This window comes from Odocoileus virginianus, chromosome 10 (genome assembly GCF_023699985.2).
Source record: "Odocoileus virginianus isolate 20LAN1187 ecotype Illinois chromosome 10, Ovbor_1.2, whole genome shotgun sequence".
Taxonomy (NCBI): domain Eukaryota; kingdom Metazoa; phylum Chordata; class Mammalia; order Artiodactyla; family Cervidae; genus Odocoileus; species Odocoileus virginianus.
In genome coordinates, this window is record NC_069683.1 from 7,073,416 (window position 1) to 7,099,920 (window position 26,505).

Sequence of the window (26,505 nt, forward strand, 5' to 3'; positions counted from 1 at the left end):
GGCATTGCCTGCTGCCAAGATATCATAAGCTGCTGCTGCTGCTGCTAAGTTGCTTCAGTCGTGTCCGACTTTGTGCAACCCCATAGATGGCAGCCCACCAGGCTCCCCCGTCCCTGGGATTCTCCAGGCAAGAACACTGGAGTGGGTTGCCATTTCCTTCTCCAATGTCATAAGCTATCTCTGGGCATTAATGAAATCAGTACTTATTAGTTGTAAACTGATTGAACTCCATAGTTAGTAGTGATTTTTAATATATAGGAAGCCGTAATTGCGTGATATACGCATGCACAAGTCTGGGTGAAGAGAGCAAAAGGAAAATAGGAATAATACCTCACTGAGCTGAGAGGGTTTATAAAATGCAGTGCTTAAGAGCTGGTGCTTCGTCTCAGCCTGCCTGAATTCTAATTCACACTATGGCTGACAGATTGGCTGACCTTGGGCACTGTTGCCTGATATATGTAACTGAGCTAATGATAAAACTGCTGTATTGGGTTCCTAAACAGCTTAAATTAGTAGTGTATATCTATATCTATATATGTATATATATGAAAGCTTGACTAAATGCTTGGCATATAGAAAAGGTTTAATAAATGTTAGCTGTAGTTATGACTATTGAATCAATCTATCATCAGATATAAATATCAATGCCCAGTAGTAGAAGGTTAGAAAGCTAATTCAGCATATGATTTATTCTTATACTTCTTTGATTAAAATTATTAAAAATTCTCTATTTCTCTATGCAATGCCATCAGTGGTAATTAAAACAGTGATTAAAATATATTGTGCTTTCCAGTGCACTTGGCTTCCTAGCTTAGCAATAGTTGAGAATATAGAGAATACAAAGACCTTTCCGTTTGTTTTTTAAAGTCTGCCTCAATATCAATATCTGTGATATGGGAAAAATAGCACTTACCTCTCAGTTTTCGTGACTGTGAAATGTGTTAATATATGCAGACTATGTAGAGGAGTACTTGTTTTCTGCCTAGCTTATATTAGTGTTAGTATTTCTTTAAATATTGGTTATTATTTTCTTATAGCAGTTATCCCTGCTAGATTGCAATAGGAGCTGGAATACAATCAGTTAGAGATTCTGCCATCTAATAAATAGTATAGGGAAGATTTTTATTTCTGATGATTACATGCTGGAGGTGGAGTTGACTTTCTGTAAGGAGGTGATAAGACTAGCCTTGATCAGCAGTGAAGTCAGGCTGTGTCAGATTTTTTTGAGATTCCTAAGAAGTATATTTAGAGATGATTTGCATAGAGAAATTTGAATAGCAATAACATCTCTTGCACGTTTTAAGGTAGGTGCATTAAAATCTGTCAGACCATTCATTTATGACCTAAATCAAATCCCTTACGTTAATACAGTAGAAGTGACAAATGAATTCAAGGAATTAGATCTGATAGACAGAGTGCCTGAAGAACTATGGAGGAGGTCCAGAACACTGTACAGGAGACAGTGATCAAAACCATCCCCAAGAAGAAGAAATGCAAAAAAGGCAAAACTGTTGTCTGAGGAGGTCTTAAAAATAACTGAAAAAGAAGAAAAGCAAAAGGCAAGGAGAAAATGAAAGATATAGCCATCTGAATGGAGAGTTCCAAAGAATAGCAAGGAGAGATAAGAAAGCCTTCCTAAGTGATCAATGCAAAGAAATAGAGGAAAACAAAAGACTAGAGATCTCTTCAATAAAATTAGAGATACCAAGGGAAAGTTTCATGCAAAGATGGGCAAAATAAAGGACAGAAATGTTTGAACCTAACAGAAGCAGAAGATATTAAGAAGAGGTGACAAGAATACACAGAACTATACTAAAAAGATCTTAATGACCCAGATAACCATGATGGTGTGATCACTCACCTAGGGCCAGACATCCTGGAATGAGAAGTTAAGTGGGCCTTAGGAAGCATCACTACGAACAAAGCTAGTGGATGTGATGGAATTCCAGTTGAGCTAAACAAATGGGACCTAATGAAACTTAAAAGCTTTTGCACAACAAAGGAAACTGTAAGCAAGGTGAAAAGACAGCCCTCAGATTGGGAGAAAATAATAGCAAACGAAGCAACAGACAAAGAATTAATCTCAAAAATATACAAGCAACTCCTCCAGCTCAATTCCAGAAAAATAAATGACCCAATCAAAAAATGGGCCAAAGAACTAAACAGACATTTCTCCAAAGAAGACATACAGATGGCTAACAAACACATGAAAAGATGCTCAACATCACTCATTATCAGAGAAATGCAAATCAAAACCACAATGAGGTATCATTACATGCCAATCAGGATGGCTGCTATCCAAAAGTCTACAAGCAATAAGTGCTGGAGAGGGTGAGGAGAAGGGGGAACCCTCTTACGCTGTTGGTGGGAATGCAGACTGGTGCAGCTGCTGTGGAGAACAGTGTGGAGATTTCTTAAAGAACTGGAAATAGAACTGCCATGTGACCCAGCAATCCCACTTCTGGGCATACACACCGAGGATACCAGATCTGAAAGAGACACATGCACCCCAATGTTCATTGCAGCACTGTTTATAATAGCCAGGACATGGGAGCAACCTAGATGCCCATCGGCAGAGGAATGGATAAGGAAACTGTGGTACATATACACCATGGAATATTACTCAGCCATCAAAAAGAATTCATTTGAATCAGTTCTAATGAGATGGATGAAACTGGAGCCCATTATACAGAGTGAAGTAAGCCAGAAAGATAAAGACCATTACAGTATACTAACACATATATATGGAATTTAGAAAGATGGTAATAATAACCCTATATGCAAAACAGAAAAAGAGACACAGATGTACAGAACAGACTTTTGGACTCTGTGGGAGAAGGTGAGGGTGGGATGTTTTGAGAGAACAGCATTGAAACATGTATATTATCTAGGGTGAAACAGATCACCAGCCCATGAGATGCATGAGACAAGTGCTCAGGCCTGGTGCACTGGGAAGACCCAGAGGGATCGGGTGGAGAGGGAGGTGGAGGGAGGATCAGGATGGGGAATACATGTAAATCCATGGCTGATTCATGTCAATGTATGACAAAAACCACTACAATATTGTAAAGTAATTAGCCTCCAACTAATAAAAATAAATGAAAAAAAAAAAAGATGAAGCTGTGAAAGTGCTGTGCTCAATATGCCAACAAATTTGGAAAACTCAGTAGTGGCCACGGGACTGGAAAAGTCAGTTTTCATTCCATTCCCAAAGAAAGGCAATGCCAAAAACTGTTCAAACTACCACACAATTGCACTCATCTCACATGCTAGCAAAGTAAGGCTCAAAATTCTCCAAGCCAGGCTTCAACAGTACGTGAACTGTGAGCTTCTAGATGTTCAAGCTGGATGTAGAAAAGGCAGAGGAACCAGAGATCAAATTGCCAACATCTGCTGAATTATAGAAAAAGCAAGAGAATTCCATAAAAATACATCTACTTCTGTTCCACTGACTATGCTAAAGCCTTTGTATGGATCACAGCCAACAGTGGAAAATTCTTCAAAAGATGGGAAGACCAGACCACCTTACCTGCCTCCTGAGTAACCTGTATGCAGATCAAGAAGCAACAGTTAGAACTGGATGTGGAACAATAAACTGGTTCCTAGTTGGGAAAGGAATATGTCAAGGCTGTATATTGTCATCTTGCTTATTTAACTTATATGCAGAGTCCATCATGTGAAATGCCGGGCTGAATGAAGCACAAACTGGAATCAAGATTGCTGGAATCAATAATCTCAGATGCAGATGACACCACCCTTATGGCAGAAAGTGAAGAGGAACTAAAGAGTCTCTTGATGAAAGTGAAAGAGGAGAGTGAAAAAATTGGCTTAAAACTCAACATTCAGAAAACTAAGATCATGGCATCTGGTCCCATCACTTCATCGCAAATAGATGGGGAGACAATGGAAACAGTGAAAGACTTTCTTTTCTTGGGTTCCAAACTCACTGAAAATGGTGACTTCAGCCATGAAATTAAAAGATGCTTGCTCCTTGGAAGAAAAGCTATGACCAATCTAAACAACATATTAAAGAGCAGAGACATTACTTTGTCAATAAAGGTCTATTTAGTCAAAGCTATGGTTTTTCCAGTAGTCGTGTACGGATGTAAGAGTTGAACTGTAAAGAAGGCTGAGCGCCAAAGAATGGATGCTGTTGAACTGTGGTGTTGGAGAAGACTCTTGAGAGTCCCTTGGACTGCAAGGATATAAATTCAGTCAATCCTAAAGGAAATCAACCCTGAATATTCATTGGAAGGACTGATGCTGTAGCTAAAGCTCCAATACCTTGGCCACCTGATGCGAAGAACTGACTCATTGGAAAAGACCCTGATGCTGGGAAATCTTGAAGGCAAGAAGAGAAGGGAATGACAGAGGATGAGATGGTTGGATGGTATCACTGAATTGATGGACATAAGTTTGAGCATGCTCCGGGAGTTGGTGATGGACAGGGAAGCCTAATGTTCTGTAGTCCATGGGGTCACCAAGAGTTAGATACAACTGAGTGATTGAAATGATTAAAATATGTATGTAGAGAAAATTAAAACATTTTTATTCTCTAAGTACAATTTTGAAAAGTAAAGTTTCTGTGATAGAAAAACCTGAATTTTAATTAGTCCAGTACCATTTACTAAAATTCCACCTATGTGTGGAATTTCTTGTGAAGCATAGTGTATGATGTGTGTTCTGTTGATTCATTTTTCTTAATAGGGATTATTTTATTCTTTTAAATTTGTGGTTTTCTTGACAAAACTACTTATTTGTCTGAAATGGAAAAAAATATTAAAAATTATTTTTTCCTCTATTAACAAGTATGACCAATAGCAAGAGCTATAATGAGAAATGGTTTTACTCTGAAATAAATTATAGTTACATACCAAGGCTCCTTGGCTGTTTCTCTAATTAAAGAGTATAAAGCTAGAACTTCTGAGGAAAACATGGGATCAGATAGCATCTGGACTGCTGTCTTCTAGTTTTGCATTAAAGACAGTCAAAAAAGAATATGGAAACACAAAAACAAACACCACCATTGGAACCTAATAGGAAAGATTTTCATTATTTGAAGATTTGTGGGATATGATTAAGCCTGGAACAGACACTTGGCCTTATTAACTAACCTGCCTAATGGCCCCGAAATTGCAGAAGGGAGTTGAGCTAACCTGGTCCATGACGTAGCCTTAGTTTTGGGCTTCAGGGATCACAGAGTCTGAGAAACTAAACATTGGCTCGCCATCTCAATAGGCGCAGTCTTCTGAGTGGGCCAGAGTCATGCTCTCCCTCCTCTGCCCTTCCCCATTTGTGCCCCACTCTCTAATTTCATAGAAAACAGAAATACGTAGGAAATGGGCATGGCAGTAATTGGTTGAATTCCAAATACCAAAATTTTGATAAAAAGAAGTGTTGGGGGCAGGGAGGACAGAAACTAGTAGCACCTGAGATCCTTGTATACTGGGGAGAGTTTATTTTCCATAGACCAGTATGTCTTTAAGAAACAATAGTAGTAATTATTATTTCTAAAAGATTGGAAAAAACCCTTATAAAGTAGGGGTAACTTTACTATTGGTAGGGATTGAAACTGATCTAGAAGGTAGTTTGGCATTATCTGCTAAAGTTGAAAATGAGCATTCTTTGTGACTCACCAGTTTTTCTCCTAGGTACATACTAGAAATGCATGCACAGGTGTATTTTAAGATATACATGTGAATGTCTATTATAGCTTTATTTGTAATAGGCAATACTGGAAGCAGCCCAAGTATCCATCATTAGAAGAGAGCATAAATAATTAATTTTTGTTGTGTTCATATGGTACTATGACAGTGAAAAAATAACTACTAATGTATATGAAAATCAGGGATAAATTTCACACCCATAATACATGAAAGAAGCCAGACACAATAGATTGCTCATTATACATTTATGTAAAGTTTAAAAAACTTAAACGATGTATCCTTTGAAGATAAAGCTAAGGGAAAATGAGAAAATAGTACCATAAATAACAGGATTAGGAATATTTTAGGGGAGGAGGATGTGGAGGGCATAATGATTGAGAGAAAAGATTAATGGGGGCATTTATTGTTTCTTGGAGTAGTTATAAAGATGTTTATCTTATAATAATTATTATGCTTTTATATTGCACTCTTTATTTTATAGTAAATCATGTTTCATAAGTACTTGTAAAGGATATCTGCTTTCCTTTGCTCTAGTTCCATATTCACAATAACATCCTTTGGCATATTTATCTGTTTCTGTCTGTCTATGTCCTGAGAAAGATAACATTCCAAAATGTGAAAGGGCTCATTTGACTCATTAGAAAACAAGAAAAATTCTAACAGGAATTAATATATGGCCTGCATTTTTATCTTGTTTTCTTGTGATAATTGCTAACATTTTTTGAAAATTTGTAAAGTGAGTCAGATTATGTTGAGAGTACTCTGTATGCAATGTCTCATTTAGTCATAACAGCAGTCTTACAAGGTTGATATTTTTATCTTAACTTCAAAGCTATAGGAATTGAGCCTAAGCAATGAAATTAAATTACATGTCTAAGAACACAGTAAATTAAAACCCATCACTGTCTGATCTGGATCTCAATACATTAAGCAATGTGTCATACTGCATCTTACTAATTCAACTGTATGGTTAGCAGATAATCAGCCATCACTTACAGATTAGTGACAAGATCTAATTTTGCAGTGGCCTGAGAAAGGGCCGTAGTAAATTCACCGAGACGATGTGACCCTTAATGGCTGCTGATACCCATTCATCTGGTTTCCTCTGGCTGTACCTTGACATTTTTCAGCTTTGTAGCTCAGATCTCTCCTACTGCATGTGTTAGCATTGTAACTAAACATCTCCTTGCCTATCACTCCATGTAAAAATGTGAAAGTGTTAGTCTCTCAGTTGTGTCTGATTCTTTGTGACCCCATGGACTGTAGCCTGCCAGGCTTCTCTGTCCATGGGATTTCCTAGGCAAGAATATTGGAGTAGATTGCCATTTCCTTCTCTAGGGGATTTTCCCAACCCAGGGATTGAACCCGTGTCTCTTGTGTCTTCTACATTGCAGGCAGATTCTTTACCCTCTGAGCCATTGGAGAAGCCAATATGTATGCTAAAATCAGAAAATATTCAGTGTCTTCTTATTTTTACCCCTGGAGTTTAGCACAGCACCAGCACACATTAGGTGTTCAATAAATGCTTGTTGAATCAAGAAGAATTAATGTTAGGAAAAATATACATTTCATAAGCAGTTGCTGCCATAATTTTATTTGAAGAATACCCTAAAATGCATTCTTATGCAAATAAGCAGGCTTTATTGCTGTTTGGCAAATGGGCTAAAATCTTTGCAAACCTGAGCCATAACTTGCATATTCTTAAGATCTTCTTTAGGAAGTTGAGCTTTTTTGAAAGTCCCTGTGCTTCATGGTTTGCAATGCCTTAAATAATTAAGTGGTTTTCAAAATCGTTGAAAGATTAGTATCTGATAGATGATCTGCATCCCAGCTTCTCTGAGAGAAGCTGATTTTATTCTGTCTTCTGGGAAAAATAAACATGAAAAATTTGGTGTTAAATTGAATGCATTCCACGTTGTGCTTGGAAAGCATTTCACTGTTCTAAATGAGTATTGATTTTATGTATGAACAACCATTATTATATCAAACAAAAAAGTTCTTTTGGTGTCTAGATACAATGGTATATCTAAAAAAATTTCCTGTCAATTCTGCTTTTAGGCAACATATTTGAACATGGGTTAATAAACATCTTGGTTAATGGTTGACATGTATGTATTAAAATATAATACATGTGTGCATACTCAGTTGCTCAGTTGCGTCTGACTCTTTGTGATCCTGTGGACTGTAGTCTACCATGCACTTCTATCCATGGAATTTTTCAGGCAAAAATACTGGAGTAGATTTCCATTTCCTTCTCCAGGGGATCTTCCAACCCAGGAATCGAACTTGCATCTCTTCCATCTCTGCACTGGCAAGTGGATTCTTTACCACTGAGCCACCAGGAAGAACAAAATATAATACTCTAAGCTTAAATTTTGTAGAACCTATGTTGTGTTCTCTATACAAAATTCAGAAGAGGTTTCCAAATCTTGCCATATCTTTTTTTTCTTTATTTTTTAAAAATTAATTTATTTATTTTAATTGGAGGCTAATTACTTATAATATTGTAGTGGTTTTTGCCATACATTGACATGAATCAGCCATGGGTGTACATGTGTTCCCCATCCTGAACCCCTCTCTCACCTCCCTTCCCATCCCATCCCTCAGGGTCAGTCCAGTACACCAGCCCTGAGCATTTTCCTCACTCATCGAATCTGGACTGGCGATCTGGTTCACATATGATAATATACATGTTTCAGTGCTTTTCTCTCAAATCATCCCACCCTCACCTTCTCCTACAGAGTCCAAAAGTCTGTTCTTTACCTCTGTGTCTCTTTTGCTGTCTCGCATATAGGGTCATTGTTACCATCTTTCTAAATTCCATGCATATGCATTAATATATTGTATTGGTGTTTTTCTTTCTGACTTACTTCACTCTGTATAATAGGCTCCAGTTTCATCCACCTCATTAGAACTGATTCAAATGCATTCATTTTAATATTTAAGTAATATTCTATTGTGCATATGTTCCACAGCTTTTTATCCATTCGTCTGCTGATGGGACATCTAGGTTGCTTCCATGTCCTGGCTATTGTAAACAGTGCTGCGATGAACATCGGGGTACACGTGTCTCTTTCAATTCTGGTTTCATCAGTGTGTATGCCCAGCCGTGGGATTGCTGGGTCATATGGCAGTTCTATATCCAGTTTTTTAAGGAAACTCCATGCTGTTCTCCATAGTGGCTATACTAGTTTTCATTCCCACCAATAATGTAAAAGGGTTCCTTTTACTCCACACCCTCTCCAGCACTTATTGCCTGTAGACTTTTGGATAGCAGCCATTCTGACCAGCGTGAGATGGTACCTCTTTGTGGTTTTGATTTGCATTTCTCTGGTAATGAGTGATGTTGAGCATCTTTTCATGTGTTTGTTAGCCATCTGTATGTCTTCTTTGGAGAAATGTCTGTTTAGTTCTTTGGCCCATTTTTTGATTGGATCACTTATTTTTCTGAAATTGAGCTGCAGGAGTTGCTTGTATATTTTTGAGATTAATTCTTTGTCAGTTGCTTCATTTGATATTATTTTCTCCCATTCTGAAGGCTGTCTTTTCACCTTGCTTATAGTTTCCTTTGTTGTGCAAAAGCTTTTAAGTTTAATCAGGTCCCATTTGTTTATTTTTGCTTTTATTTGCATTACTCTGGGAGGTGGGTCATAGAGGATCCTGCTGTGATTTATGTCAGAGAATGTTTTGCCTATGTTTTCCTCTAGGAGTTTTATAGTTTCTGGTCTTACATTTAGATCTTTAGTCCATTTGAATTTATTTTTGTGTATGGTGATAGAAAGTGTTCTAGTTTCATTCTTTTACAAGTGGTTGACCAGTTTTCCCAGCACCACTTGTTAAAGAGATTGTCTTTTCTCCATTGTATATTCTTGCCTCCTTTGTCAAAGATAAGGTGTCAATAGGTGTGTGGATTTATCTCTGGGCTTTCTATTTTGTTCCATTGATCTATATTTCTGTCTTTGTGCCAATACCATACTGTCTTGATGAGTGTAGCTTTGTAGTAGAGCCTGAAGTTAGGCAGGTTGATTCCTCCAGTTCCATTCTTCTTTCTCAAGATTGCTTTGGCTATTTGAGGTTTTTTGTATTTCCATGCAAATTGTGAAATTATTTGTTCTAGTTCTCTGAAAAATACCATTGGTAGCTTGATAGGGTTTGCAATGAATCTATAGATTGCTTTGAATAGTATATTCATTTTCACTATATTGATTCTTCTAATCCATGAACATGGTATGTTTCTCCATCTATTTGTGTCCTCTTTGATTTCTTTTATCAGTGCTTTATAGTTTTCTATATATGGGTCTTTTGTTTCTTTGGGTAGATTTATTCCTAAGTATTTTATTCTTTTCGTTGCAATGATGAATGTAATTGTTTCCTTAATTTCTTTCTGTCTTCTTATTGTTAGTGTGTAGGAATACAAGGGATTTCTGTGTGTTAATTTTATTTCCTGCAACTTTACTATATTCACTGATTAACTCTAGTAATTATCTGGTGGTGTCTTTAGGGTTTTCTATGTAGAGGATCATGTTATCTGCAGACAGTGAGAGTTTTACTTCTTCTTTTCCAATCTGGATTCCTTTTATTTCTTTTTCTTCTCTGATTGCTGTGGCTAAAACTTCCAAAACTATGTTGAATAGTAGTGGTGAGAGTGGACACCCTTGTCTTGTTCCTGACTTTAGGGGAAATGCTTTCAATTTTTTACCATTGAGGGTAATGTTTGCTGTGGGTTTATCATATATGGATTTTATTATGTTGAGGTATGTTCCTTCTATGCCTGCTTTCTGGAGGGTTTTTTATCATAAATGGATGCTGAATTTTGTAAAAGGCTTTTGCTGCATCTATTGAGATAATCATATGGTTTTAATCTTTCAACTTGTTAATGTGGTGTATCACATTGATTTGCAAATATTGAAGAATCTTTGCATCCCTGGGATAAAGCCCACTTGGTCATGATGTATGATTTTTTTAATATGTTGTTGGATTCTGTTTGCTAGAATTTTGTTAAGGATTTTTGCGTCTATGTTCATCAGTGATATTGGCCTGTAGTTTTCTTTTTTTGTGGCATCTTTGTCCAGTTTTGGTATTAGGGTGATGGTGGCCTCATAGAATGAGTTTGCTTGCCATATTTCTTTATCATCACTTTGAAAACTACTTTTCTTTTTGTCTGATCAATTGGTCAAACTCTTTATTCATAATTTAGAATCATAGAATAATTAGATACTAATCTAGAATCCTAGTTAGTAGAGTTTGATTGTGAACATGTTTACAATGATACAAGAACTGTTAATATTACCTAAGGTCACTTATATAGAAAGATAAAAAATGTAGTATTTTCTATTTTCAAATTGTAAGGCAGTTGATTCTCTGGAGTAGTTTAACATTTATTTTGCTTAATCTTAGAGTAATGAATAATAACTATCGGAGTTCCACTTTCTTAAAATTGCAAAAGCACATAAAATATTTTAAAAGCTATCTTACTGTCTCATAATTTTCCTACCAACCAATAATTTGCTTTCTAGATCATCTCATTGAAAGATTTTACTTTCACCTGGACTAATTATGTTATTATTAATTTAAGATCAGGTGATACTTAATACTAGACTAGTATTAAGAGGATGGTATACTTTAGGAAAAATAATATGCAGAGGAAAAATTTTATATAACCTTATTTTAGCTCTGTCTTTGTTTGTATTATCATGGGGATGCCTGGAGGCACTGGGTCATAAGTGTAAAACAAAGGGCAAGCCAGGGCTTTTGCAGTTCTGCTGTAATTTTGTGATCAATCATCTTATTTTAATTTGATTTGTGTTAATGTTGGAGGAAAGAGGATGAGAAATGACTACATGATCTTTTAATGGCATTATATTTTTGAGGTAATTCCTGTCTAGATACACATTATTATGGATTATTCCATTCTTTCCATTCCCTTTTTTTCTTCTATCCTTCCTTCCTTCTTCCCATAAATATCTATTGACGTCTACTGTGTGTCTGGCTCTGAGTTAGATGTTTGAAATACTCTGTTAACAAAACAGTAAGAAATTATTTACCTTTGTGAAATTTATATCCTAATAAAATAAGGTAGACAATAAAAAGATAACAAATAAATAATTTAGTGTTATATAACATGTTGGAAGCAAACCTATGACCAACCTAGAGAGCATATTAAAAAGCAGAGAGAGACAATACTTTGCCAACAAAGGTCCATCTAGTCAAGCCTATGGTTTTTCCAGTAGTCATGTTTGGGTGTGACAGTTGGACTATAAAGAAAGCTGAGTGCTGAAGAATTGATGCTTTTGAACTGTGGTGTTGGAGAAGACTCTTGAGAGTCCCTTGGACTGCAAGGGGATCAAACCAGTCAGTCCTAAAGGAAATCAATCCTGATTATTCATTGGAAAGACTGATGATGAAGCTGAAGCTCCCATACTTTGGCCACCTGATACGAAGAACTGACTCATTGGAAAGGGCCCTGATGCTGGGAAAGGTTGAAGGCAGGAGGAAAGGGGGATGACAGAGGATGAGATGGTTGAATGGTATCACCGACTTTATGGACATGAGTTTGAGCAAGTTCTGTGTGTTGGTGATGGACCGGGAAGCCTGACATGCTGCAGTTCATGGGGTTGCAAAGAGTCGGACACAACTGAGTGACTGAACTGAACTGAACATGCTGGAATTTAATAATCGCTAAGAAAAATAGGTTAAGGAAAGTAGGATCAAGAGTGGAGTATCATGGAAAACAGCTGAAGGGTCTTAAAGAGAGGAGTTACATAATGTAATTTATAATGTGGAGGATCACTCAAGTGTCTTAACTGTCATGCTGAGAATAGATTTTAGAGAAGCAAAAGTAGAAGCTGGGAGATGAGTCAGACTATTGTGATAATGTCAATAGATGACATATCTTAGAACAGAGTAGTGATGAAGATGTTAGAAAGTGATCAGATTCTAAATATATTTTGAAGAATGTTCCAATGATTTGCATGTAAGAACAGTGAAAATAGAGGAAACAAAGATGACTCAAGATTTTTGATCTGAGCAATTTTAAAGAATAGGTTTGCAACCAATCAAAATGACAAGGGTTTGGGAAAACATTTGCTTAGTTAAAATAAGGAATTCCATTTTGGACAGTCAGCTTTGCGGTGTCCATTAGATATCCAAGTGAAATCTCTGGAGTGGTGGAGGTAAAAGCATTCTAAAGTCTAAAGTTAATTATGTCTTCTCCAGCCATTAATCCTCAGTATCTCTACCCTATAGGAACTATAAATCATAGGCCTTTTGAGAGGTTAGCCTTCTATTACTGCCAAGCCCCAGACCTAGTAATGTGTACCTACATATGCTTGTCTTTTTCAATATGGTTGTCAAGACCACCATCAAATAGGTGAGAGTTCTAGTTTCACTACTTCCTTTTCCATGACCTCTGGGATGTTACTTAACCTTTTTGGCTTCTATGTACTCATGTCAATATCTACCTTAAAGAATTATGAGAAGAAATCACTTGGTACATTGCCTGGCACCATAGTAAGTTGTCAGCTAGTGATAGCTGTTATTGTCTTCATTATTATGAGCTTCCCTGGTGGCTCAGATGGTAAACAATCCACCTGCAATGCAGGAGACCTGGGTTTGATCCTTGTGTTGGGAAGATCCCCTGGAGGAGAGCATGGCGACCCACTCCAGTATTCTTGTCTGGAGAATCTCCATGGACAGAGGATCCTGGTGGGCTACAACCCATGGGGTTGCAAAGAGTCGGACACAACTGAGCGATTAAACAGCACACATTATGCAACTACAAGGCAGTGGTGACTCTGCTTGAGTTGTTACTTAGCCACGTTATAGTATCCAATAAAATAATCCTGGGAGTCTCAAGACCTTTTTATTCACTGGAGAAAAAAATTTGTAAAGTCTTCTTGTCCTTGAACCTGGAAGTCTCTGCTGCTGCCGCTGCTGTTGCTAAGTCGCTTCAGTTGTGTCTGACTCTGTGCGACCCCATAGATGGCAGCCCACCGGGCTCCTCTGTCCTTGGGATTCTCCAGGCAAGAATACCGGAGTCTCTAGTACCCCTGAGTTCACACACTTGAACCTATTTTCTCTAAGAAGACAACTCCTGAGCCACCTGACCTCCTGTAGGATTACAATCACTCAGATATCAGTTTTTGTTGCTTCACTTGGATGACTTGGCCACTAGGTTACTCTGGTCCTCACTTCTTTAAACCTTAAGCTGCATATGTGTTCTAAGCAGGCTCCTCCAAAGAAGTTTGAGATGCCTTTTTTTGAAATTATCAGTTAACTCTCAAAATGTTAGGACATGTTTTAAGCTCAAGAATGCCTGTATGGGAAAAATGGGACAGAGATTTGGTACAGATAATCAAATAGCTTGATAGGAAACATGGAAAAAGAAGGATAATGTATCTAATAGATAAAAAACATGGACCAGAAATAAAAATTGAATTAAAGTAATATTGAGCCATTTACTGGCAAAGTGCCAGCTCCCCCAAAAAAAAGGCCATTACAAAAATCAAGTGATCGCTGAAATTAATTTTATTAAAGTTACAGCAAGTAAGGATATCATCTTGGGAGCCTTAGTAGTGTTTTACAAAGATGAAGTTGGGAAGGAGTTTTCAGAGGGTTCTAGGACCTGGGCTGGTAGATATTAAGGTAAATCTTGCAAGGCAGGCAGTTGGTTGAAAATTGGGCAGCATTTATGAAAAACAGCTGGGGTAGGTGGCCAGAGCAAGGTGAGTACCTTAAAGAAGTCTTAATAAGCACATGGTTAGTCTTAGTAAGTAGGCGGTTGTCGTCAGATCATAGTCTTATACTCTGGGGGGAAGTATTTCTTGGAACAAGCAGTTCAGAAATTATTGTTTGGTGTTGTTGAACATAGGTTCAGGAAAATAATGTCTCATCTGATTATTATTTCATGGAGGAAATTATGTTAATTTCAGTTCTCAGTACCTATGTTGTTTAAGCCTCGTTGTCTTTATTTTTGAAAGGCAAGTTTGAGTTTTGAGTAAGATAAAACATGTAAAACATCTATGTCTGGGCCTGATTTTGAGCAAATGTTCAATGTATATTGGCTGTTATTGTTCTTATAGTGTTTTATTGAATAAAACATAGACCTTTAGATGCTAACATCAGAGAATCCATGTTCTGGTGTCAGGCTAATTTCAAATCCTAGAACATCACTTGGTAGCTTGTTTTCTACTGTAAGGTGAAAGCTTTTAAAATGATCTTTTCATGTCTCATAATTGGAATGTAAAAAATACATTTTTACATTGGATTGACAATATTTGAACAGAAGTGTCTGAAAACTGAATGTGTGTGCTTATCCAACCCACACTATTAACAACCATTACTTTATTTGCAGAATGACATGAATTACATAGCATCCAGTGGACTTCTATTCAAAGATGGCAAAAAGCGGATTGATTACATCCTGGTTTATAGAAAGTCAAATATACAATATGACAAAAGAAACACATTTGAAAAGAACCTCAGAGCAGAAGGCTTAATGTTAGAAAAGGAGGTAGGTGCTTTAATAATATTAGCTATGTGATACAATATGCTGGAAGAGATATGATATTTTGCATTTTAGTATAAAAGGTATAACATATGGCTTTTAAAAATATATAGCAATTTTCTCCCACATGTAAAAGAAATGCATATGTATAGTCATATTTTAAAATATTTTCCTTTTTTACTCTATACATTTCTGGAAATTTAAATATTTTGCAAAGGGCATAGTTGTTTTTACATTTTTTTTAATTAAAGAAGGAATAATCCTGTATAAAGTACAAAACTCTATGAAAAGAAAAGCAAAATGTTCAAAGAAACAAGTCTGCCAAACTGTTAATATCTAGGTTTTAATATTTCAGTAAGCATGTTTGAAATTTGTGTCTAGAGCTCAAATGAGGAATCTAAACTGAAGGTAAATGCTTTAATCTTTAGAACATAGGTGGTAATATAAGTTGTGTTTTAGTATGAAATCACTGGAGAGAATGATTAAAAAAAAAGAGGCTAAAAGTGAGCCTATAAAAAGTAGGAGGGGAGAATAAATGATTGAAGTTGTTGGATGTAGGTGGAAGTAGAAGAGATGAGGAGTCACAGAGAAGAGTGGTTACCAGGGTTAAATACTGCTCAAAGTCAAGTGAGACAAGAAAGAGGCCCAGTTACTTGGAGAATATGAAGATCTTTGGTAAAATCAGTGAGAATCTTTTCTCTGAGGAGATAGACTTGGAAGCTAGACTGGGACACATTGAAGAGTGACTGGATAATGGAAAAATAGAGGCTGTAGCAAATGTCATCTGTTTGCTCATTTGTGAATGGAAGGGTGAAGAGTGATAGCCCGAGATGGAAACAAGGTCTCATGAGGTTTCAGTTCTTTCTTTCTGTTTTCTTTTTTTCTTGTATGTGATGTTTAAATAATGAGGAGGAAGGAAGGGTGAATGGAGAGATGCAAGGAGAGAAAGAAATAGAAGAGAAATTGAGGAAACAGAAGATAGATGAGTTAAAAAAAAATTGAAAGGCCTTTAGGTGAAAATTAAGGTTGTGATCCAGTATACAGTTAGAATATCAAGTGTAATATCAGGGAAAATTAAGATTCCTTAATTGTATTTTAAAGTTAATTTTCTGCAATTATTTGTTTTGGTTGTCAAAGGTATGTTTACTTATATTCTTAATTCTAAGAGTATTAACATTTTTTTTTAAACAGTTGAGTTAATTAGGACTAGATTAATTATCACAATGTTCATGTGTAAAATCAACAAAAAACAGTTTAAGTGAACAAAACATATTTATGTAATAAGCATGCTAACTTTATATATGAAATAAGCAGGTTACTTTTATATATGAAAAAATAGTCATAAAATTTCTAATGAAGAAATTGCTCAGTGCTATTGTTATTAATTTTCCATTTCTGCTTAACACATCACCACACACTCAGCAGCTTAGAATAAAACCCATTTGTTAGCCCACAGTTCTGCAGATCAGAAGTTTGGGTATGGTCAGCTCTTGGCTCTGTTTCTTGTAAGACGTAAATCCGTGTGTTGAATAGGCTTGCATTCACAACTGGAACTTAAGGTATTCTTTCAAGCTTATGTAGTTGTGATAGAATTCAGTTCCTTGTGGTTGTAGGACTGAAATCCACATCTCCTTGCTAGCTATAAGCCAGGTACCTCTCTCAGTTCCTAAAGGCCATTTTCATTCCTTGCTGCATGCTCCCCACCCATGTGGAAAACCAGCAACGGACACTCTCCTTTGTGTACCTCTGCTGTTTTGAATCTCTTTTGCCAAGAACAGTTCCTTTCAGGGAATCATCTTCCATGGAGAATAACCTCTCTTTTTTTTAAAAAAATGTACCACATAAAGAACTTAATCATGAGACTGAATATGCCATCATATTCACAGGTCCTGTAGATTGTTCAAGATGAAGACAAGGCATGAAGATCTAAGAGGATTTCTTACAATTCTGCCAACCACATTATTATAAAATTCAGTATCCTATGTATTGCCTTTTTAAGCAAGTAGGCGTAGAAAGAAACTTAACTCTATGATTATAATATAGAACATAGATATATTTTTGGTTTAAACCTTATGTTAACTGATGACTAAATGGCATCTAAATAGTTATAGCTATCTGAACTATCAAATCCAGTGTTTTGTATTATCATGAACTTTTATTTCTTCTTAAAATTTCTAGTATTATAGGATGTGTGCTTTATTTGCAACTTAATTTTAATAAGTATTAAATTGAAAATATTTAGGTCTTGTCACAGGTAGAAAAGGAATATAAATTTGTGAAAATGTCAGCAAGTATTGGATTTTTAGCAGAAAAAATGGGAGTATTCCTTAGGAAACAAGTTCCCATTTTTTAAAATTTATATTCAGCAGAGTTAAGCTCTGAGCCTGGCACAGAGTATATCTCAAATCCTCCTTAAATTGCATGTTGATGTGGATAGTTTCTAGATGATCACATCAGCAACAGATAATGATTCATGTTTGAAGATTGTACAGGTGAATAGGTAGATGATCTCTGTCAAGATATGTTCTTTGTTATCCAAGTGTATTTCCAGATTATATCAGCATTTTACCTTTATCTTATACTTAGTATAGCAAGCTACCATATTCTGTATTTTTTTTTTCAGCTCTCTGCCACCAACTTGCAGAGTGACATTGTAAAAACACATTTTTAAAATTTCCTTTTTTTCTCAAGAATGAATCTTCTACCTCTTGAAAATTTTGGATGGAATAATTAAATAATAATGTGAAGTGTGAAGGCTGTGGGTGTTTTGTTCCCCTGGAAAAGCCTGCCTGCATCAGAGCTAAACAGAATAGTGCCAGATTGGGAGCTTCTGATTCCAAGGGAGAAAGTAATCTTGCTTTCTGCCAACACCATCCCTTCACCAACCCCCTGCTGAAAGGAAATAAAACTATTTTTTTTAAGTAGAGGTATAACAAAAGATAAATTAAGTTGAAGAAGTTATGAGACAATTCATGCTGCTTGGAAAAAATATATACATATATATGTGTGTATATATATATTAATATATTTTAGACATACAAAATTAGAAATGTTCTAGCTGTATGTGCCCTTAGCTTGATGTCCCACTGATGGTAGAATTAATGCAGTAACATCCTTCTAAAGCATCTACTTTATTTGGGTGGGTGTATTAGATTTTTTTCACATCTTAAGAGTTGACTGGACTGAATTAATAATCAGTGCTAAGCCAGCTATTCATGATGCTAATTTGAACCTGACATAGTACCTCTTCCAAAATAATTCTGGCTTATTTGCTTTCTTATCTTCATTGTCTCTTGCTTAGGTACAAGTTACAAAGAATGTGTACTCAAAGTAAGTGAACTCATTCATTCATTCATCCATTCAATGAATGCTTAGTGAATGACCACTGTGTGCCTGGCGTAGAACTAGGTGCTCAGTAGACATAAATGAACAAAACAAATATCCCTCCTCTCACGGCACTTACAAAAATAGACTCATTCACTAGAAGATAATAAACACTATTAAAAAATGGAGTGAGGTAAGAATGATGGGATGAAGCAGGGAAGTAATAGCAAGTGACCAAATGATGGAAGTAGAGTGAATAAGAGGGAGATTAGTAGGAGAAAGGTTTAACAAGATATCGAGGGTTAGGTTGTAAAAGGCTGTGTGGGTCATTGGAAAAACTTTGGTTTTCACTCTGATTCAGATGAGGTTTTGAGAAATTAAATGATCTGAGTTATATTTTAAAGAATAACTCTGGCTGTTGTGCTATGAGTAGACCATTGGGGGCAAGAATGTGAGCAAAGGCTCTATTAGAAAACACTGTAAGACTCTAGATCAGAGATGGTGGTGACAGACCAGGGCAGTAGCTGTGGAAGAAGTGGGGAGCAGCCATTTCTAGCTGTACATGTTGTGAAGAAGAACAAGCTAGGAAGCAGCTGACAGTATGAAACCCAAGCTCTCCTGTGGTGGAGGTTAAGCCTTCCCAGGTCTCTCCCAACACCCATGCAGGCAATAGTCATTCCTTCTTCATGCTGCTAATATATTCTGGCAGCCAACATGCCTAGGTTTTAAGAACCGTGATGCTCTGTGGGAGAGTGTGATTTCCATTCATACCAGAATAAGGCTTAGCTCCTGAGAAATGATTTTTTTTTTGTCCTAACATCTGCTTATTCCTCAAAAGAGATCCCCACTCTCAAACCATTGGAGAGAATGTAATGATCTAACATCAGTGCGCTTCTCAAGGGACTGGTTGTTACCTTATATCATCCTGTAGAATGTGTTGTTCTGGTAGAGACTGATTGTGTCTGAGTCTAGATTTGTTTTCATAGAAGTCTCATTTCCAGATTCTGGGATGAAATGAGCACTAAATATGTTTTCTTTAATCCTGAGGGTCCCTTTCTCTCTGTCTTTGAATAACTGCTGAAAAGGAATCCACACCTCCCCAGGAACTGAACAATGACATAAAAGCATAAGGCACTTTGAATACATAAAGAGGAAAGATAAATTTTCCAAAGAAACTATAGTCTGTGGAAATACAGTTTTATTACAATTTATACTGAGTTTTATTTCAAAGAAAATTTAACTTTTCAATCACTTGATTCAAGTCCTCAACTTCAGAGTTTTCCCCAATCATAGGTTGTTACTGGCTTTTTAGTTGTATAATTCAAAGCCTATTATAGAAGGCCTAAAAACCAAGGCACTGCTCCACCAAAGGTGAATCAAGTAGCTATTTACTGAGAAAAAGAAAAATAAAAAGAGAGAGAGAGAGAACGATTCTAGTGAAGCTTTGAAAATAGCCATTACTTTGGCCATGGTCTGATTCTAGAAGCATGCTCTCACTGGGAATGAACGTTCTGGGTAAACCTCTTGTTCTTGAGCTCCTTATAGTCTAGTCTCTCATAAGACTCATGACAACTCTATGAGGTAAGACCATTCTCTCCATTTCCCAAGCGAGAAAACCAAGGATCAGAGAAATTAGGTAATTTCCCCAAGGACCTAGAGTTAATAAATGATAGAAATGGGATTTGTACTTACCTCTTTGTGATTCTGAACACCGTGTTTTTCTTCCATACCATGTCGTTTCTTCCAAGTAGGCATTTAGGATTAAAGAAATTGACCAGAGTACTCATGTTTGTTAAAAGTTCCCTAGATAATCCCAATGCCCACTTTATTTTGCTTAAAAACCTCTTGTCTAGATCAAAGACACAAATTACTATGATCTCTTAGCAGGAAGCGTTATACTAGCCTTTTAAGATTCAAGTAAGCATGAAAATTTGACAGCTCTGTAAGGGCGTGGACTTATAGGTCTTATACTCTGTTTATCCCCAGAATTTTCATAGGCTCGCACAAGTATAATAATAATTTCTAAATAAAATATGCTAGAAGAATAAATGAATGAATAACTGGTATAACTGTCAGTGTTGTCTACCCAACTTGAGCAGGAAAGAAAGGATCGTGAGAAAGTTTACAACCAGAATAACTGCAGGGTCCTAACTGGCTCATGATTATTCTGGTTGGTGGCTCTGGATCTTAATAGTGGTCAAGGAAGAAAGCGTGCTAACTCACATGGATGATTATTTCTTGCATACAATGACATTATTACATTTTTATTAAGATAATTCTGTGTTATGAAATTTTATTCATATAAATTCCTTTTAAATCAGCAATAATGATTCCTGTATATATAAGGGGACAGTGTTCTTCCCTGTCAAGTCAAATTGTGACATATTATCAGCTCTGATTCTAATCGGCACCTGTTCTGTTGCCCTTTACAGCCAGCTGTTGCAAACCCGGATATCATGTTTATTAAAATTCACATTCCATGGGACACACTGTGCAAGTATGCAGAGAGACTGAATATTAGGATGCCCTTCAGGTATTTTCAGGTTTTATTTCATTCTATCTCAGAATATATTAAGATGAGCCTGTTTTTTGCAAAACCTGAGAGTAATAAGTGTAATTCTTTCGCAGAAGAAATGCTTTTTTTTGCCAAGTTTAGTTAATTTGGCCGTTATCTTTCCTTCCAATTTCCTCACCTAATGTAAGCTTCCTGGTTCCCTGATGCTTTATATCATTTCTAGCTGGACTAGACTGGAAGGAGGGAAAGATAGTTGTTTTCTAATTTTACTTACTATTCCCAAGATCAGTCTCACTTATTTAATATAGCTAGATGGAACTCTTATTTTTGTGACAGAAGTAAGTGTGTAGCATTCTTATGTATACAGATTCAGCATTCTTCTCTGTATAGCAGTTATCAGGAATCTTTCCTCAGGTGCAAATCAACCAGATAGTTTCTTAGCTCTGTCTCAGTGCCAAAGGATAAATGGTAATGAAAGACCTTCTCAGTTCAAAGATGTTTCCATCTTTCCTTTAGGCAAGACTATAGGAAAGTCAAAAATTGAATAGACCTATTTCCCCATATTGTGCATTTTGTGTTATATGCAGAATGTATAACTTTCCTTCCTGATCTCTCTCAGTGAAATTCAAGTGTTTCTACTATGTGTGAACTGGCACTGAAGTTCAGTATGCTTCATCAACTGCTAAAAAAGGTTTTAAATGGTTCAGGGTAACAAGATGCCAAGGAAAAGAACCTCTAGATAATGAATTTGCATGAACAGTAAGAGGGCAATTCAAAACTGTGAAGAAATTTATCAGACATGGTAGAGACCAGATCTGTGAGAGGGCTGCCAACCTCAGGTCGCATGACAAGCCTCGAGAGTCTTGTCTTTTTAGTCATCTGAAACTCCTCGGGCTTTGGAAGTTGCAACCACAAGTCATTGTCCACAAAGCAGAAATTAATTAAGCACTGGCAACTACTGAGGAATCTTACAGTGACAATATTAGAATTAGATACCTAAATTGACTCCCATTCCTGTTTGGGTCAATCTCAAGGGAAATCAATCCAGTCAGTCTTAAGGGAAATCAACCCTGAATACTCATTGAAAGGACTGATGCTGAAGCTGAAGCTCCAGTATTTTAGTCATCTGATGGGAAAATCGACTCATTGGAAAAGTCACTGGTGCTGGGAAAAATTGAGGGTAGAAGGAGAAGAGGCTATCAGAGGATGAGGTGTCGAGATGGCATCACTGATGCAATGGATGTGAACTTGGGCAAACTTTGGGAGATGGTGAGGGACAGAGAGGCCTGGGTGCTGCAGTCCATGTAGTTGCAAGCAGTCAGACATGACTGGGAAACGGAACAACCTGTTTGAGAAAAAGTTTCGAAATCCTCTATACAGATATTTATAAGATAGGTAAATAATATCTTGAAGAGCTTGGCAAAAATAATAATAGTAACAAAATAAAGAACAAAAGAAGATGAACACAGGAAAGAAAATCCTCTAGAATCCTTTAGCACCTTATATAAATTATTACTATGATATCTATAAGAACCTGAAGTTTGTACATTTTTATGAAACTTGTTCCCTGAAAGAAGCAAGTAAGACCTATGAAATATTATTTGTGTTGTGATTAGATAGTTTGAAGTCTCCAGAGGACTTCTTTCAATTCAGGTCATTCTACTGAACCAATCTTGAGAGCACAAGTAGGTAAGTAAACACTGTACTACTCTACATCTCTTAACTTCTGAGGAATTTTTTCCCCCTGACACTATGTCTCCTTCTTAAAAAAGTCTTTTGAAATACATGCCTGTGACTTATTTCAGGCTGACAATGGGAGAATATTTGGCTTTTGCTCTATCTGATTTCTTCTTGTTTGGTCTGTATGTATACATGCTACACAGAATCATGCAGAATTAAAACAATAAGATTCATTTTAACTTACAAAATTATCAAACACTTTCACAGGTAGTACCCTTCATAACTAGCACAGATATGGTGAATAATCACATCTGTTGATTTGTGGTGAGACTCAAGCTTCATAACATATTCTGAAACAATTTAAAATATTTTTTGTGAGACTTAAAACTTTTCATAGGCTTCATTATTTTATCTTAAGAAGAAAATTGAAAAATCTGTAAAAACATTCCCTGAAATATTTTTTATAATTGTGAAAAATGTAAATATGTTCAATGGTAGAGGATTCATATAAATTAGATATACCCTTGCAATGCAAAATAACTCATTTATAAAGTGAATGGTTACAAGGATTTCTTAATGACTGTGGTTAAATAGTAAGTAGTAAAATTTAAATAAAATATATATAGGATATGCATATATTTATACAATGAGATTTCAACAATGTAAAATGAATAGAAAAAAATAGGAAGAGAGTATAATATGCTAAAATATGATTGCTTCTGATGGGTAGGAGTGAAGTCCTTATTGTTTCGTGGGTCATTATTTATTTTCTTACAAATTTATTTTTAGCAAGTTATAATTTGCTTGCAGGATATAAACAAAGATGCAGAAGAAGTGTAACACTCAAGACAATAACCTACTTTCTGATATCAGGGTGAAATTGCTAGAAAAAATTCCAAATTAATTTTCATATGCCTTCATCCTGCCCCTATTCCTGTGATCTCACCATTGTTTCTAAGAGGAGTTATAGTTGAGTTTATGCACAAACTAATTGCCTTGTAGATCCAAAAGGAGGAAACCCTTAGAGACTGTCACAAGTATGCCATTTCAGTAGATTTTAGTATTCAGGTTCTGTTCACGTTAACTGAATATTATGTTTAAATATCTCATCCAAAAAGGATCATAGCTTCCATTACCTCCTCTGAACTTTATACAAAACACATGTCTGCCAGAGGTCCAAAAGACTGAATTCTTTTTTGCTATCCAAGGGGGAATTTGGCATCATCTGATTTTTAGTTCCTGGCCAAGACACTATTAATTTGAAATTATATTTTCCTTCAATGAAAAATAAACGTTGGTTAGCATGTTCACTTTGCAGCAAATATTTGACATTCATAATTTCAGAGATGGTTTTTCTTTCTTTATCAGTACTGTTGCAGGAAGGGGGACCCCTTCCAGAGCCCAAAACTGGGCTCTCGTCTAACACTCAGAAGTGAATTATCCAAGGAGAGACATGTGCTGACAAAGCAAGAGATTTTACTGGGAAAGGGCACCTGGGTGGAGAGCAGGAGGGTGAGGGAACCCAGGAGAACAGCTCTGCCAAGTGGCTGCAGTCTTGGGTTTTATGGTGATGGGATTAGTTTCCAGGTTGTCTTTATCCAATCATCTGATTCAGAGTCCTTCCTGGTGGTGCACGCCTTGTTGAGCCAAGATGGATGCCAGAGAGAAGGATTCTGGGAGGTGGTCGGACATGTGGTGTCTCCTTTTGACCTTTCCGGAACTCTTCCTGTTGGTGGAGGCTTATTAGTTCTGTGTTCTTTACCAGGACCTCCTGTTGTAAAACAACTCATGCAGATGGTTACTGTGGTGCCTGGCCAGGATAAGCGGTTTCAATCAGTGTGCTTCCCCTAACAGAACTATCCAAGTATGTCCACTCTGCTATAGTGAATCAGGAAGATAATGGCACAAGAATCCAGTGTCACAAATTTCATATAACTCATTCCACAATCTCGGTTAGATTGTATTAATTTTAAAAATTGAAAATCTGTTAAGAGCATATTGGTCTTTTTCCTCTCATTTCCCTTACTCTTGACTTTTCAGATAACTATTGAGGAACTCTAATTAAAAGAATAATCAATATTCTCATAATGTTTTTAAAAATCTGCGTCAAAATTAATTCTTTGTGTCTTTTCCTTAGAAGTTCTTTAAAACCGTTACTTTGCCAGGTTGCATCTTCAGTTTGTATGAGTTAAATAATTAGGTTTTCAATCTGTGTGCCATAGTGTCCTTCTATTCCAGGAGATGTTTTAAATAAGAGGTTTTTTTTAGTTGAATGGTTTTGCTGTTATAAATGATATTCATTTTTATTTTCTGATAAGATTGCATTTGAAAGAAGAGTTATACATCAAAAGAAAGAAATATGAAATATATATAGTTACTGTCTCTTTTCATTGATGCTGTGGCTGAAGTTTCTTCTTTATGTTTTTCAAGATAATGTTTACAATTTCTATATTACTGAAACTTTGGAAAATGCAATTGTGATTCTTTTGATTTAATAATATAAATATTAGAAAATGTATAGCTTTTCCAAAGTATACCAGAAGAACACTGGTTCAAGAGAAAGTAAAAGAAAAATATCCTGTGACCAAATACGTTCTTAAAATTCTAAGTTAAACAATAAGTTTCTTGCTGTAGGAATTTTTAGAGAAGTGGTTCTCAGTCTTCAGAATACATCATAATTACCTGGGAAACTCAGCAAAAGTAAAGAATCTCTGGGTGTAGGATAAGATTGGGTATAAACGTTTTTAACAAGCATCCCAAGTGATTTTGTTATAGTTGGTAGAGAAATATTGTCTTGAAGATTTTAATATTTTTATAATTCTTATAATGTTTATAAATTTCAACAGACAGTTACACAGAGCAGCCTTTCCAATTTTCATCTGATGAAGGATTTTTTTAATCACAATATGATGATGTTCTTGAGAAAACATTCTGAGGAATTCTAGAATGAGTTCTTTTGCAGCATCTTTCCATATTACTTTAATAATAGATGTAGCATTAACCAACTCCTTAGTAACTAACTTCTGATTTATTTATAAGGTATGCCTAAAATTTGGGATAGCAGTCAGCTCATGAAGAGGGAATATTATTCAGGTATAGAATAAGTGGCAAAGTATTTTCATGATTGTCAGCTCAATTTCCAAATGTCAATTGTTATCATACTTAGGGACATAGATATTGTCTTAAAATTAAGAAATGCATGGACATCAAAGAACTTAAATAGGAAAAATGCATATCTCTTTTCAAGACAAGATTTTTTAAAAGATTTATGCAAGAGGGACATACCCATGCTTGACTATTCCATATATTTATTCAGTGTTGAAATCTATATTGCATTCCATAAAGAAAAGCTGCAAATTTATTCAGAGAAAATTATTAGAGTTATAACCCTTCCTACAAAAGTTTTCTGCTAACTTACTGTTTGAACACGAAACTTCAACATTTTATCTAGAGCCTATGCTTGAATATTTGGCATATATAGAATTTTATATATCCAAATTTTCTAGCTATTTCTTTTCTTGATTAAAATGGCCTGCGTACTGGACTTGATGTTTCACAACTAACCAAAAAAAAAAAAAAAAAAAAAAAAAACCACACACAACCTGAGAATTAAAATATCCCACATTTTCTACCTTTTATTCTATCAGGAATGACTTTCATGTCTTCTATATTCCATAAATATCAATTCCCACTTTCATCATTTTTCTTTTTATTTAAGGTGATTCATATTCATTTTTACCCTTCTCACATTAAAATGGTCAAGCCTATTTAAGATGATTCAGTCATCTGTAGTTTCTCAGACTGAGTTCAATATG

The 26,505-nt window shown here is 36.0% G+C and overlaps 1 protein-coding gene across 3 annotated transcripts in view; it reads left to right on the forward strand.

Moving 5' to 3' along the window:
- The window catches only part of ANO3 (anoctamin 3), a 426,465-nt gene that overhangs the window by 281,095 nt on the left and 118,865 nt on the right, over positions 1-26,505 (forward strand). For all 3 annotated transcript variants that reach the window (XM_070472963.1, XM_070472964.1, XM_070472965.1), the window contains 2 exons: positions 15,019-15,177; positions 20,928-21,028. In XM_070472963.1, the coding sequence (XP_070329064.1) occupies positions 15,019-15,177; positions 20,928-21,028 (260 nt within the window). The remainder of the gene's footprint in view (positions 1-15,018; positions 15,178-20,927; positions 21,029-26,505) is intronic.